This window comes from Hyperoodon ampullatus (genome assembly GCF_949752795.1).
Source record: "Hyperoodon ampullatus genome assembly, chromosome: 7".
Taxonomy (NCBI): Eukaryota; Metazoa; Chordata; class Mammalia; order Artiodactyla; family Ziphiidae; genus Hyperoodon; species Hyperoodon ampullatus.
This window is the reverse complement of record NC_136920.1, coordinates 33,561,502-33,578,444: the sequence shown is the minus strand read 5'-3', so window position 1 is coordinate 33,578,444 and position 16,943 is coordinate 33,561,502. Positions and strand designations below refer to the sequence as shown.

At 42.2% G+C, this 16,943-nt stretch overlaps 1 protein-coding gene across 1 annotated transcript; it reads right to left on the bottom strand.

The window, feature by feature from the left end:
- Nucleotides 1-249: 249 nt before the first annotated feature.
- On the bottom strand, nt 250-12,858 carry BDNF (brain derived neurotrophic factor; the record flags this gene model as incomplete). Its single annotated transcript, XM_079709234.1, is given in 3 exon segments — nt 250-1,017; nt 12,635-12,756; nt 12,759-12,858. Coding segments are annotated over 3 exon segments (990 nt in total).
- Between the last annotated feature and the right edge of the window lie 4,085 nt (nt 12,859-16,943).

Sequence of the window (16,943 nt, the reverse complement as noted above, 5' to 3'; positions counted from 1 at the left end):
GCAACAAACCACAACATTATCGAGGAATGTAATGCAGACTTTTTTAAAGTTGTGCGCAAAAAATGACTGTTTCCCTTCTGGTCATGGAAATGTCCAATAAATAGATCATAGAACCACTGTACTGTATAAACTTCATTTATACATGCAGTTCATAAAATTATTTTTTTCTTAACTGAATAATTTACCCTGTTATGTATATATACAAATAGATCATTTTTGTCTCAATATAATCTATACAACATAAAGCCACTATCTTCCCCTCTTAATGGTCAATGTACATACACAGGAAGTGTCTATCCGTATGAACCGCCAGCCAATGCGCTTTTTGCTATCCATGGTGAGGGCCCGAACGTACGACTGGGTAGTTCGGCACTGGGAGTTCCAATGCCTCTTGTCTATGCCCCTGCAGCCCTCCTTTGTGTAACCCATGGGATTGCACTTGGTCTCGTAGAAGTACTGCTTCAGTTGGCCTTTCGAGACGGGGACTTTTTCGAGGACCGTGACTGTCCCGCCTGACATGTCCACTGCAGTCTTTTTATCTGCCGCCGTCACCCACTCGCTGATGCTGTCGCACACGCTCAGCTCCCCGCGGCGGGCAGGGTCCGAGTGGCGCCGGACCCTCATGGACATGTTCGCAGCATCCAGGTAATTTTTGTATTCCTCGAGCAGGAAGAGGAGAGGAGGCTCCAAAGGCACTTGACTGCTGAGCATCACCCGGGACGTGTACATGTCCGCGTCCTTATTGTTTTCCTCACTGGGCCGAACTTTCTGGTCCTCGTCCAAGAGCTCTTCGATCACGTGTTCAACAGTGTCAGCCAACGACGACGTCAGGCCTCTTGAACCCGCCTTGGGCCCATTCATGCTCTCCAGAGTCCCATGGGTCCGCATACCTGGGTAGGCCAAGCTGCCTTGTCCTCGGATGTTGGCTTCTTTCATGGGTGCAGCCTTCATGCAACTGAAGTATGAAATAACCATAGTAAGGAAAAGGATGGTCATCACTCTTCTCACCTGGTGGAACTGTAGGGAGAAAGCAGAAACAGGACACAAGACTGTTTAGGGCTTTCTTCTGCTGGGATACAAAGCAGCCATCTGATTGTAATTCCAGGCCATTCTGCAGGGTCAAGGTTTCTGCTGTATTGGTGATAAACTTCAGCTGCACCAGACACAGGTTAATGTCAGTAGTGTGCTCGATGGGCTTTAATATAAACCAGAGCTGTGCAGCCTTGGCCCCAAGGTTTAGCATGTAAACCCGAGATTAGATGGCTCCTGAGCAAGTGAAAAAAAACTGTGGCTTCGAGTTTGCCTCTTTCCTCCCACTTGAGCAGCTTTGTAAGTTTAATTTTTAATGATCTCTGCTCAGGCTGTCACAGGAAACACAACAGCAGAAATGTTACCAAGCAACAACTGTGAGGGTAATAATCTTTTTTTCCCTCAAGTCAGCAACGTGGCCCTACGGCAGGAACGTGTGACAGGACCAGTAGTGGCTTGTGGGGTCTGAGGGGGCCTTTCTAGCTATGGGCTATCCAGGCACGAACAACAAAACAAGTCAGGGAGCTACAAGGAGGCTCCCCATTGACTCTCTTTCCTCCCATGTAGATAATCCATTAGAAGAAAGGAGGGAGTTCCTTGGTGGTCTAGCGGTTAGGATTCAGCACTTTCACCGCTCTGGCCTGTGTGTGATCCCTGGTCAGGGAACTGAGATCCGGCAAGCCATGCGGTGCGGCCAAAAACAAACAAAGAAAAACAAAGGAGAAAGATCATTTCATCAGATCATCCAGTTCTACCGATAAGAAAACCAAAGGCCATAGAGGACTTTCCTCCCATCACGAAGAAAGTTTCTATTAGAACTCGGGGCTCCCAAGTCCAGCTTCAATGTTTTTCTACTACACCTTTGGTGGTCGTAACGAAAGTAAGTTTTGCTCGTTCCCAAACAGAAATCATTTTCTACACGTTGATTTTAATGACGTGTCTCTGCCTGGGGCTGATATCATGAAAGCAACGTGTCTGCTTAAGAGAGAACTGAAGAAGGTGGCATCAAAATGCTCGAAGGCAATTTCAAGTGCCTGCCACATGCGCATCCACGTGTATCTCCACTAACTCCCTAAGCCCCTCACCCCTCGGCTTTTCTGGCACTTGTGCAGACCCATCTAAGAGAGCTCAGCCTCTCTTTTTATTGGAATGTGATCTGTGTGCACATGTGTGCGCGAGCTCTGAGTCGATCGTACCTTTAACAAGCCAGGTGGCATTGTGCACATTTTGGTACAGGCAGCTGAGCTGGCGCTTCTTTCTGGGCTTTTGAAGTTTTCTGGGAAGTCCCTTAACAGCACACTACAAAATTAATCTTTTCCTGTTTGCCAGAGAGTAGCTATACTCTATGTTTGGCTCTCCATCTACAAGCATGCTCTGGGAAGCCAATTAGAATGAGTGAAGAGCGAGGTGAAAACATACCTACAGACACAAGGTTCCCGTCGGACGGTGAAGGACTTCAGGATCACTTACCTGAGGCATCGCGTCCCTGAGTAGCAATGAGAAGCGTTCCCCAGCCCGAGCCCAACACTCTAACTTTATTCCTACTTCTGAGTTCTGGAGCAAAGGCTTACAAAAAGACACGCACGTGCCACAGCTGTTACGCTGTGCCAGTCAGTAGGAAAGGGGACTGCTTTTCTGTCCATGAAGTGTCACTTGCCAGGAAGGTGACCTACCTCCTCCAGTCAGTAGGTCATACTGCAGAAAGAGCTGAAACTCTGGGAGCGAGAACCCAATGTTTCCGTCCTCGACTTTTATCAGAGATCACATTTTCTAGTACTACAAGACGTCATTACCGTCCCCAAACACCAACCAACTTCCTTGCAGATTCACTCTTGCTTCTGCATGAGTAGCAAGCATGCTCAGAACTTCTTGGAGAACACAGTCTCAGATTAGGAGGACACACTGGTTTGAATAAAACACAGATATCCAGTCTGCTAATACCTGAACTTTTGTGAAGGTTCTGGATTCCACACCATCAAAGAAATGGATCCTCCAAGGAGATTTCTATTCCTGGCAGCTGTATTTACACCACTGAATGAAGATCCTTTCTCCTAGTGTTTCCGGTCCAAATTAAAACAACCCAAGGGGCACCTCAAATGCAGGCTGATGAAAAAAGGCAAATTTAGAATATTTTACTCCTCCCCTCTATCACACTGGTAGACATTTGCTGTGATTAGCTATCTTTTAATACCATACTTCATGAAATCTAAGATACTATCCTTCTAAAGTACACCATTTTAGGTACCACTAGGATATAAAAAACTCAGCCAGTTAAACTATTGCTTTCTTTATCACTTAGAACGGAAAAGAGCTCTTTTAGACTTATCTGGACATATTTTATCATAGATAACTTCTGTGCATATGTAAAAAAGAAAATTAAGCAAAATAAATTGGTTAAGGCAATGACAACTATGGTGCAACTGCTACACAGCCAATGACAATAAAATGACATCAACTGTAAGACACAACCCAATTTCAGAGATGTTAAAAAAATGAATAAGGGGCTTCCCTGGTGGCACAGTGGTTGAGAGTCCACCTGCCGATGCAGGGGACACAGGTTCGTGCCTTGGTCCGGGAAGATCCCACATGCCGCAGAGCGGCTGGGCCCATGAGCCATGGCCGCTGAGCCTGCGCATCTGGAGCCTGTGCTCCGCAACGGGAGAGGCCACAACAGTGAGAGGCCCGCATACCACAAAAAAAAAGAATAAGAAAATGTGCATCTTAGAATGAAAAAGTTTAGTAAGTATTTACTAAGTGCCCACACTCACTGCTTAAAATGGCCCAAGGTACTGAGGTATCTTAAACTACAGAGTTGGAAAATTATTTTATTATCACTATCATAGTAATGAGTCTTTTAATGATCCTTTTTTCTATACTTGGCTTAAAGAAGTTGACCCTGTAAAGTTACTGCTTTTCACTTGTCGCATTTATCTTTTTATTAATAACTTTTCGGTTATAAAAGTAGTTAGCACTTTAAGTATCATTTTCTCATCAGTTCCACAAGCAAATTTTTCAAAGGAACAAATGGCATCTGAGTAAATATTACTTGGCTTTCATCCTGAAGCCCAAACATGGGCATCCCTCAAAGCAGGACATCTGCAGACATTCAGTAATTAAACTACCTGGTGATAAAGCCCAACCCCAAGCCACGGCCCCGCCCAGCTGAGTGACTTTCTACAGTGCTAACTGCCTACTGGCTTATAAGGCCAATACTTTTTGTTGGAACAATGTCACTTCCTAACTTTTCTGTTTCTGACAATGGTTTCTTGATACTTCGGACCACCCAGGCTGCAGGATAGAAATCTTGGAATCAATTCTGCCAATGTATTTCTTGTAGATCTTTTAAATCCAGTCAGTGAAGAAGTCCTGCTCATTTTTCCTTTAAAATATTTCTCCTGTCCATCCTGTTTCTCCATTCCACTGCCACTGTCTCAGCTCAGCCCTTGACATCTCATTTTGACTATAATGCCCCCGGCGATGCCCACCTCCCCGCGCCCCCCCCCCAATGTACATGACATCCTTTCTGCTCCATTTAACTCTGATGACCTGACTAACCTCTCATCTTAGGCTCCTATAAAAAGACTTGCAATGACTTTTTTATTCCACCAGATCAAATCTAACCTCTTTTACCCACTATTCAACACCCTCCAAAATCTGGCGTCACCTTACTTAGCTAAATTTCTCATGTTAACTCAGTCCTTCATCACCTCTCCTCTGATCAGGCCAGAGTCCTTGGAGCCCCATATATGTCAGTGCCTGTAAGTGACATGTTCCTTTCTTCTGGAAAATTCTTTTTTCTCTATCTGACTAAATCTTGCTTATCCTTCATGACCCAGTTCAACCATCAAATCACACATGCCACCTTCTCTAAACTACTCCAGCACACACTGCCCTCCTTCACCTCTAAAATTCCACATGACATCTCATTTAGTACTTCATTCCCTACTCACTGGTTAATTGGTAACAGTGTTTACTAATTATGGTCAGTCTTCAACTGGATGATAAGCTCTCTGGATCATGGGTGATTCCCTCATAATGCTTAACACAGAATAATGTAGTAGTAGATAGACTCAGTCAAAACTTACTGATGGGTTTATTAAACCATGAGAAAACAGTGCTGATATCATTTTCACAGGAAGCCTTTCCATATGGCAAGCACCAGTGAACTCACTGAAATTATTAGGTCAACTACAGGCTGTACTAAACCCAAATTATAAGCTCTAAAGTATTTGATAGATGGTAATTATCAGCCATGAGGAATCTCTTGAGTTTCTCTAATAGGGTATAACTTACCTTGAGTAATAATTTTTTAAAAGCAAATAACACTACAACACACTAACTGCCCCTACTACTTCCTTTGTTGCTCTGTTTCTAATAGAAGACTCGGAAAGGGGGCAGTAATAATAATTATAGCAAAATTTGGAACTTTTAGTCTTTTAATGTTCTTTGTCCTATTTACCTCTTCAATGAGTAATTTTATATACTGTATTAGGAAATCATAAAAGGTTAAGAACCTCCATGACAATTTTCTTATATGATAGTTTCTTCAGGTGAGTATTACAGAAGAGATAAAGAGGCTATGCAAAATTGCTAAGTAGCTTGTTAGTCTATATATCTATTTAGACATTACAAAATTCACTGCTGTTAATTCTGTTCCAAGCCTTACAACAATCAACTCAACCACATGTATAAAATGCTAGGAAGGTTGTTTTTAGCCCCATTCTCAAAAAATTAAATATAGTGCACAGAGCTAAAAAGAAAATCAACGAAATAGAAATAAGGTTTACTTTTAAGCATGACTCACAAGTCTTAAACATTCAACCAAATGAATATCCATGACAGCAGGCTGTAGTAATAACTTATATTTGTCTAAAAGACTACAGAACATTCACAAGCATCATCTAATTTGATTGCCACAAGGAGATAGGACAGGTATTATTATCCACGTTATACAGATGAGACAATTACTGCTCAGATATCATAAAGCTAAAAGGTTCCCCGTCTCACTGTCCACATTTTTAGCATCAGGACATGTTCTAAATATATATTTTTTTAATTTAAAATATTTAACCACAGGGAGGAGAGAAGTGATGCTATGAACAGTGGTCAAAGAAGAAGCTTATAAAGTATGGACACAGTTTTCTGCAGTTGTGTGTATCTTAGAGCCCAACTTTCTAAAGGCAGCACCATTAAGATGATATTCTGACCTTCAAGACCCTTCAACTTTATGGCTTGATTGCTTCAGCAGATGGAATTTCAGACAATTCAGTCCTCCTCTAAAAGGAAGCTTTGCAAAAATTTAGGCATGTTAGAGCCAAGTTTCCATGTCCAGAGCTAAGAAGGGGAACCAAACAATAATATGGATAATTTGGGCATACAGTGGGAAAAATACAAAGCTTTGTTTGTTCCCAGTCACTTTGGGTTTTGTCTATGAGCATGTAGTCAAAGGAAACACAGTTTAAAGACATAGTTGCTCATGTTAGACAGCCCTATAAGCAACAAGGATAATGGTAATGTTGGCAAAATTATCAATTAATACTTAATTCCTAACATACATGATGCAAAAATCTATTAAGAGCCCAATTTAATGAAATCTTGCGAGTCTAGGCTTATTTTTGTTTGTTCATTCATCAGACATGGATCTGTTTTCAAGCCTTACAGTCTAGGAGGGAGGTAGGACATATATGTAAAGTAACTAAAATATAAAGGTAGAAATGACCCAGAAAAGTATAGGTACAATTCTATAAAGAGAAAGAGGTTACTTCCACTTAGAGAAAGAAGAACGCTTTGTGAAGAAGATAGCAAGGATAGAAAGGATTTTAATGTATCCAGAAAAGACCCCAGTGGATGGATGGCAGCTTGGTTAAAGGCACGGAGTACATTTCTGGACAGAAGAGTTCTCGAGTAGTGAGGAATAAGAGTGAATGGTTGTTAGGTTTTGAAAGGCTCTGAGCGTGATGGTAAAGGGTCTGGACCCTGCTGTACAGGCACAGAAGAATCAACTGAGAGTTTCTGAGTGGGAGGAATGCTTCAAGAAGCCCAGTTTATCACAATGTGTAGGAGAACCTGAAAGAATGATACATTGGAAGAGACAAGTCAATTAATTGATTTTATTCTTAGCGGCTGTTGAGGTTTGAAAGTAAATACTAAGGAGTTAACGTAAGTGTGGAGTTGGGGTTAAGGGGGCTGGACATAATTTTTAACTTATTCTATGTATGTATGTATGTATGTGCGTATATATGTATTTTTAGGCTTAATTAAGTTGCCAAAAGCAAAGGGTTTAGAGAGAAGTGTGCAGAGCTGGATGGTAACCATGAGCCATGTCTGTCTGGGCCAAAGGAACAGAATGGAGGGAGGTGGAGGGAAGGCGGGCATATAAACTCTCATTTCAATTATGATTACACTGAATCTGGATTATACTGCTCAGCACTTTTAATTCAAAGATCTCCAAACGCTTTGCAAATATTAAGTAATTAAGACTCATAGGACCCTAGAGGTTCAGGTAACTATAATTATCCCCATTTCACACAGGAGGAAAGAGGACCAAAGTTTTTAATCAACTCATCCACTTCCCCTGGTTCCCCTGAAAGAACAAGTTCAGAACCACAGATTCCAAAGGAAAACTATGCCTTCACCTACAGGGACTAGTTTCTTCCATCCCTCTGCATCATTTCTGTATTGTTTTCCCATTAGGTATATATTGTTTAGCCAAGAAGACTTAAAAGAGAAACACCTCACATCCCTCAAGGAAAATAATGGGTAGTTGGAATCCACAAATACAACGGAGGGAAAAAAAGCTCATGATCATTACAGATGCTCACCTACTTACTTGAATGACCAATCAACTGAAACTAATAAATATTTTAGCAAATGATATCTGATAATGCATATGTTCCAAAGCTTTGAAGGAAGTTCCTTTAAAAATGTTGTTTTTAACGAAGAACCTAGGGTTAAGACGGGAATAAAGACACAGACCTACTAGAGAATGGACTTGAGGATACGGGGAGAGGGAAGGGTAAGCTGGGACAAAGTGACAGAGTGGCATGGACTTATATACACTACCAAATGTAAAATAGATAGCTAGTGGGAAGCAGCTGCATAGCACAGGGAGATCAGCTCGGTGCTTTGTGACCACCTGGAGGGGTGGGATAGGGAGGGTGGGAGGGAGGGAGACGCAAGAGGGAAGAGATATGGGAACATATGTATATGTATAGCTGATTCACTTTGTTATAAAGCAGAAACTAACACACCATTGTAAAGCAATTATACTCCAATAAAGATGTAAAAAAAAAAAAATGTAGTTTTAAACCATAACATAGTTTATGTCCAAGAGTACCTGATTACACTTCTTATAAAACACAGTCCTTCACACTACTCTCTGACCCGAGTAGGCTCATGGTGTCGAATGAGATCTGGAGACATTACTTAGCCTCACTAAGAACGCCAGAGGAATTGCTGGTTCTTAGTTCAAACCTGGAGTGACACATACGTGTGAGTACCATGAGAAAAAGGTGTATTTCCCTGAATCATAAATTTGATATACAAAATTACATACATCTTTGATAGAAAGCCCTATAGCTCTGGCCCTCTATTCACTCCTTCTATTCCCCACCGCATTTCTGAAAAAGGATTTTTTCTACTGGTTGGAGACTTACCTTATCCAGGAGTAAAACCAGACCGTAATCTCCATTAGGAGAGGGATTGGGCATTCTCTGAATTACCACAATTTGTATGGTACCTTGCACAAACTAAGCTCCCACACACATTAAATGACTCAGTTCCCCTCTGTACTGGTAATATTTGCCTAGTATTTAGGGAGGTGCAATTAAAGTAAGAGCAGTAAGTCTTAAAGTGAGCTATAATGATGGAATGAATTTCGGAATAAGAGATAGGAAATGCCTGGCACAAGGACGAGGCCTGGGCAAAGAATACACTCCACCTGGATTCCAACCCCAGGCACAGCTGCCACCATGCAAAGGTCTACAAGTGCTTCCATCATTACCGCTCTGGGAAACCTGCTGTGCTACCGGAACCAAGGCAGCATCCCAGAAAGCCAGAGGCACCCAGAGCTGGCAGTCTTATCCATTTATCCATGCTCTGCCCCCTTCCTCCACCTCCTCTACCCAGAGAAATGCTGCCCCAACAGTGTACATCTCTAGTCCCTCTTAAAGAAGTCTCAAGCATACACAGGTCACTTGCCCATCAAAGAAGGAGACTGTCTAAAAATGCTTTTTAAAGTATTGTTTTAAACTGCCAGTTGTTAGATTACAAGAACGAAATGGCAGTTAACATTCAATTAAAAAGCCTAACCTCTTGGGCTTCCCTGGTGGCGAAGAGGTTGAGAGTCCGCCTCCCCCCGATGCGGGGGACACGGGTTCGTGCCCCGGTCCGGGAAGATCCCACGTGCCACGGAGCGGTTGGGCCCGTGAGCCATGGCCGCTGAGCCTGCGTGTCCGGAGCCTGTGCTCCGCAACGGGAGAGGCCTCAACAGTGAGAGGCCCACGTACCGCACACACACACACACACACACACACACAAAAGCCTAACCTCTTTAATTAGGATTCTGTTTTCTTTAGAATTTCAGGTGGAATTTGTCATACTGAGCTAAAGTTCATATTTAACAATATACTGACTATTAAAATGCCAAAAAGCAAGGTATTATTTATTAAATTTCCACACAGGGTAGACAGTAACATTAATTAAGAAGACACTGTCTACCTGGTTCTGTGAAGTTTCAGTGACCCACTGTGTAAGGAAGGGCCTGAAAAAAGTATCAAGGATCCATCACATTTAATGCTAGGTGTTGATCTCTACAAGTCCTGTGAAATCATGGGGAAAATTTTCCTGTAAAGGGAAAATGACTCTGGAAATAGTAAATAAGGAGATATAAACATCATTGTAACACAGGCATTTAAGTTTCATGTAAACATATGGACTTTGAACTTATAGAAAAAATTTAAGTACAAAATTCATTTCATGCAACCTAAATCTCCAACTTCAGATAATTTTTTGAGTGTTACATCTATAAATTAAGTGTATTCATGCAATTCCAATTTGTTACTAAGAATACTACAACAGAACGAGAAACTTGTGGAGACTGAAATAAGTTTTAGGAAATGTAGGTATGGTATAAATGTCCATGGGTGGAAATTAAATGAAGCCTTGCTTCTCAAAGTGGGATCCATGGGCCAGTAGCATTAGTAAAACCTGGGAGCTAATAAGAAAAGCAGAATCTCAGCTTCCCCTCCTCCAAACCATCACAGCATCCACTCAGTCAGAATCTGCATTTCAACAAGACTCATAAACTTCAAGGTGATTCATATACTTATTAAAGTTGAGAAGCACTGGACTAAGTGATAAAACCAAATGGCAGTTAACATTCAATTAAAAAGCGGTGTCTACTTAAGACACGGAAACGGCAGGGTTAACATCAACTTAAGTAACCTCCTTGGTTCAACTTGTTTTATTGGGACATTTATTATGTGGCAAAATAGTTCTGCTTTTGTAATGTTAAGTAAAATCTGGGTTCCCTTTATGTCAGCTGGCTTTTCCACTGTTGTGTCCATACCATAAAGTGCAGGATACCTATAAATGTGACAGGCTGAATGAGAATTTATAGAGTACTACTGATCTAAATCTGGACTTCCACTCAATCACTAAATTTTATCTCAATGCTACAAGGCAAGTACAAGCATAACTGGCCTCCCTGATCATTAGAACCCTAACATCACTCACTTGATCAGAATGATACTGGAAATGATGTGATCAGTTAGAGCAGCTAGTAGATTTCCAGGCACATTAATATTACTTTCAGCCGGATGTCTCTGATCCTCTCGAGTTCTTTCTGTTGTGAAATGGTGAAACAGAGGCAGAAAGAACTGACTCACCCGCTCAATGGAGATTTCTTATTTCTACGCTTGTCCTAAAACTAACAGATCCAGCTACCTCCTACCAAGTACTATGAAATTAAAACAGAAAACAAAAAACTCACAAAATAAAACAACAATGGGGAATTCCCTGGTGGTCCAGCGGTTAGGACTCCACACTTTCACTGCCGAGGACCCGGATTCAATCCCTGGTCGGGGAACTAAGATCCTGTAAGCCCCACGGCACGGCCAAAAGAAACAAGAACAAGAACAAAACAAAACAAACAAAAAACAACAGCAGCAAACAACCAAACCCTAAAGTATATTAGCGTACGTATCGAGCATAAAAATCCCCTCTCCAACCCAAATCTGTCTCTATTTCAATAAGGTACCCAGCAGCAACCCGATTTCTCAGTTGAGTTCCAACATGTGGGATCATTTGCTTCAAGACTGAAGCACCCAAAATGGTTTTAAAAAAATGTTAGATTTCCAAAGAAAAGTAAAAACTTTGAGTTGAACAGCATTATCAGGGAGTCGATAGGGGTAGGGTAATTTCATAAACAGAACTGCTAGAGACTGGTCCACTCTTTAGGCTTTTTACAAAGGACTAAAAAAGATGGCTAGTTTCCAAACCCCAAGAAGTCACCAAGTTCACCAGTACAAATGCAAGTGACTCACCCTGGGAACCCTGATATCGTGGCTGTTACATCATTGGCAGATGGGTGGGTGAGATGAGGCTGAGATGCCACAAAACCCTATTTTCCCAGGCAGTATCCACCTTGAGCCCCACACAGTACAGATGTGAACAAAGCTAAGGGACTGCCTCTCCAAATCACAAACAAGGTGCACCTACTAACAGGGGCTGTTGTGAAAACACAGGAGAATGTGGTCTTCCAAGTTCCTGGATCCAGGAAGGAGCGTGCTCTGTCTAAAAAAAATGCAAGGGTGACACAACTGCAGTCTTTGTCCCTAAGGGGAGAACATGCACTAATTCAAACCAGAGGATAAAGAAAATCCACCTTTAAAAAGTCTGCCACAATGTGAAGACTGGGAATATGCCAGAACAATTACAATCGGGAAAAAAAAAAAAAAAGGCAAAGGAAGAAAGTTAAGACCCGTCTGTCCTATTTCAGTCTCTTTTTTCAGAACCGGCAATGTCAAATCGACAGGTTGCTTTCAGAGTGTTGCTGGACACTCTTGAGTTCCTGCCAGGAGGTGCCGTGGGGATTCTGACAGCTGTGAGCCGACACCCACCAGACACCGTCCCCATACAAACACACTCTTAATGGACCCCAGAGCTGTGGTAGATGCATGCCTTTCTCAGTGTTTCCACAGATGGTGCTCCTGAAAATTTCCATAGCCAATGTATGCCTGCGGTTAATTAGTTATCTGAGCAATTTCCATAAAGAAAGAATATCTGTACATAAGTAGACCCATCTTAGGTCCAAACTGTAAGACTTCAATGTCATTAAGTCAGAAGGGGTAAAGAGAGAATGGGATGGATAATTCTCAACTGGTGAAGAGACCTCTCTCTAGATTAGACCCTATCCTCGGAAGGAACACAGAACTTTATAATTTTTAAAAAAGCAAGAGAGGTGAAAACAGGTGGGGGAAGAACCTGAACGGAGGATAACTTGCCTCTAGAATCAAAAGAGTAACATTCCTTTAAAAGCTACTACCAAGAAATCCTAGGGGAAAGATAAAATTAGCAAGATAAGGCTAGCAGCTCTGTTGCTCACCTTTATGAGACCATTTTCAGGAATCGGTTTGTTAAATTCCACTGAAGCACAAATGCACACACCACAGCCCTTCTTCTGGGATGCACAGTCACACCATACAGAAGCGTGTGGGTAGAGGCCAAACATGTGTGGACACGCAACCCTTTCTGTAGCAACGCAGTGTTCTGTGCGTTCTCGAGGATTAACCTTCTCCACACATGGAGAAAACTGGTGGTTCCACACATCGAGTTGTCCTTCAGGTTATTTTTGCATCCAACTCTATAATTTCTTTTAATTGCTTATTGTAAAACACAGGAAAGTGCTCCTTATTTGTAGCTTAATGCAGGAGCAAAACTAATTGCATTCCCCCGCCCACTGCCCTACCCCAGCCCCCAACTCGTGTGTGTCACCGTTCATCTGAACAGCACAAGGAAGCCGGTTCCTGGGCCCTGTACATAATGAGCCAGGCGGACCCTATTCCAGAAACTGGCTGTGCTCCAGAGCTACTATAAAATACAAGGAAAATATTAACATCTCAGATGACAAAAGATCCATATGGCTGGTCAGAAAATATCCACATCATAGAATGTAACTATATGGAAACATTCAATTCTGTGGTTTCGTGAGTATAAGGACTGTGAGAACGTCTGTGTGTCTCCAACCCTTTTCACTCAACATTGATTCCTACAGAAGTCATGCAAACTCTAACATCAATACATTTAATCGAAACAAGGGGATGAGGGCTGTGTTTCTACATAGTATCATAAATAAATACAGTATTGGTAGTGGTGTATATGGGGGGGGTTTGGAAGATGCTCTAGGGAGCTGGTTAAATAAGTAATATCAAACTTCTCTTCATATTAAAAAGTGATTTAAAATAACAGCTAACATTTACTAGCTATGAGGTAAATAATCTAATTATTGACCGTTTACAGCTGAGAAAACTGAGGCTCAGAGAGATTTTGTAAATTGCCTGAGACCATATGACTGGCATGTGGTGGAAATGGAATTTGAACCTGGGCTAGCTTGCATGCTTCTTTCCATATGGGGTCAGATGTAAATGTGGTGTCATATTTTGAGGGAGGTCTATTCCACCAACTTCTTATTTATTTAAGCAAAGCCCCATGTGATCATTCCTGATAAGTAGTTTGTTTACACGCTAATTCCACAGAGGTTGAACATAATCTTAACGTTTCTTCTTCACTACCCTCTTCCCAATATTGAATTATTCCCTCAAGGTACCAACCATACATGCATACTTAATAGGGCAGAGTGTCAAAACTTTGCAGAGAGGTAATTTGTTTGAAATGGCAGGACATTTTCCCCTGAGAGGATTTCTTTGGGCACTGGAACAAAGCCACATGCTTTTCAGACCAGGAACTACAACTGCCAAATATATGTGTCAACTCCACTTGAGTAAGAATACAGTAAGTCCCCTACATATGAACCTTCAAGTTGCGAACTTTCAAAGATGCAAACGTGCATTCACATGTCCAGTCACATAAGTTAGTTGATGTGTCTGGTGTACATTGTCACGTGCATGCACCCTCTACAAGTGGTTGTGCTTTTGTGTACTTTACAGGACTGTTGCTGTGCAACACAAGGCACTTACTAATGAAGACCTGATGGAATTGGAGGCCCAGAGAAAGGAAGAAGAGAGACTAGAGGAAGAAGTAACTGAAGAACCGAAGAGATTCATGCCTCGGGAAATGGCAAGGGGGTTTTCTTTATCTGAGGAGGCACTGTTAGTTTTTGAGGCACAGGACCCGAACGCAGAACGGTACACGGAGATTGCAGCAACCATTCAGAATGCAATCCAGTGCTACCGTGTCGTCTATGATGAGAAAAAAAGGGCTACTACCCAGACATCACTGGATCGTTTTTTCAAGAGGGTCGATAGAATTGAATCCAGCGAGGACCAGAACCTGTGCCATCAACGTCAGGCATGAGTGAAACTGCAGCTTGCCCTCTGTCTCCTATTGCTGACGACCCCTCAGCTCTACCATCTCCCACCTCCTCTCCCTCCCCCAGTCAGTAACTCTCTTCTTGCCTGTTCACTCGATGCCAGCCCCTGTATGCCAGCCGTTGTACTGGACTACTGTACTTTTCAAGGTACTGTGCTGTAAGATTAAAAATGTTTTCTATATTTTTTGTGTTTGTTTTCTATGTATTATTTGTGTAAAAATTACTAAAACCTATTACAGTACAGTACTAGATAGCCGATTGTGTTAGTTGGGTACCTAGGCTAAATTTGTTAGACTTACGAACAAATTGGACTTATGAATGTGCTCTCCGAACAGAACTCTTCAGTACGTAGGGGACTTACTGTAATTTCAATCAAGACCCAAGTGCCCATGTGTCTTAAAAAAAACAAAACAAAAACAAACTTCTGACATAAAAACCTTTCTTTTCAGTTATCTCAACCTAATCCCCTCCAAGTCTGGTAGCCTAGGTTACCCCACTTCTGACCCATGAGGTTTGTCCTGTTACTCAAGAAAAGAGCTGAGGGGGTGAGATGGGAGTGAAAAGTATGGCAAGACAGTGTCAAATATATTCCTGGGGAGCGGTTCAGACACCTAGTTAGGACCACAAAGACAGGAGGACAGCTGGCCCAGCACAGACAGAGCAGCGGACTCAGACTGTGCAAATAGAAGCTACTGAGTCAAAAAAGCCAAAGGAACAAGGGTGATGGAGCGCAGGTGTCACGCACGTTCTCTGCCACCAAACTGATACCCAGAGGCCCTCCGCGTGAACGACTAAGGCAAAATGGACCCCACAGCTACATGGAGTGGATGCAGAACATATCCCTGGGATGACATCCTGAATGTGTGTGGTGGGTTAGATGATAGCGTAAAAGAACACCACGCTTCTGGCCTTGGTCAGCCCTCGGCAGAGAGCCGCCTTCAAGAAGCAGCTGCGAGGAGCCTGAGAACAAAACTGGAAATGCCTGTTGTGAAGCCTTGACAGGTGTTAACAAAAGAAAATGTGTATCTGCATTTGTCAGTGGTGTGTCAGCTAGCTTCTGGCAGTCCACCCTTATGCCCAGGAATTGTTTTGTGTTTCTTGTGTAGGGCAGACACAGTCATCAGTTAACTCCCCAAGTGCAACTAGTCCACATAGGAGAGAGGAGTGGCTTTCCCCTTTTAAGTGGCCCCTTCAAAAATTCTGTGAAAGAGAAGAATGTTCGTTTGGATTGAATGACCATTCTGCCAGGCTCATTTAGCACACTTCTCTGTGCAGCGGAATTAAAGTGAATTTTTTCTGAACGGAGCACACTGTCCTCAGAGAAGAATAAGATGGAGAATCAATCTTACCAGTGGGAATGGCAGAGTCGTGCGAGGATGATGTGTAATATATGGTCTTCAACATGTGGAGATGTTATCTAGGCTATAAATCTTATGTTCTCACAGGATGGCCTATTTGTAACATGCAGGAAACTACCGGACAACTTTAATGGGGAAGTCTAGCAATATTGCAACATTGTATCCCATAGTTTTACTTTACCTTATAAAGCACTAATTATTTAATTACAAATCTTAGGGTAAGTGCAAAATTATTTCTCAAAAGAGCACCCCCTTGTGTATGAAAGCTCCAAATGTAGCAAGACTTCCTCTGTGATTTGGGATCTCTCTCTGGAATTCAGTCCCTAGAAATAAGGTTAGCAGCTGGGAAACAAGCATTGAAAGCCTGGTACGCAGGGCGTTGCAATGGAACAATTTCCTTTTCTATTCCAGTAAACACTGTTGTGCTCTTTAGACCCAGTATTGCTAGCTGGGTGAATAATGAATGCATGCTCAACTTTCCACTGCAGGAAATTCTGCAAGTGGCAATGTGGGTCCATTCCATGTGTGTCACTAGAGCTGGCGTAAGCCCACGCCATGGTGAGGCATTATTTCCATTGGAACTGATGCCTGCACCAGCTCTCGGAACTGGGCAGTATTCCCACTGCAAACCAGGGGACACGGAAGAGACTGAGACCTCACTTAGAAGGTCGCCTCCCGTTTCTCATCTTTCAGACTGACATGCACTCTGTTGGTGAGGCTGTAGTGAAACAGGCATTCTCATTTACTGATGGTGGGTGTACAAACAGTTCAAGACCTTTTTGCAGGACAATAAGGCAATACCTATCAAAATTTTAAATGAATTTTCCTGCTAATCCAGCAATTCCGCTTCTGAGAATAAATGTACAGTAATAGGTAGGTGCATACGTACAAAATAATGCATACACAAGGTTATTAATTGCAACAAGGCATAGAATAGCAAAAATACTAGAAGGAGTCCCATTTCTAGCTAAAGGAAAGTATATAAACTATAGTGCATATTTACAATG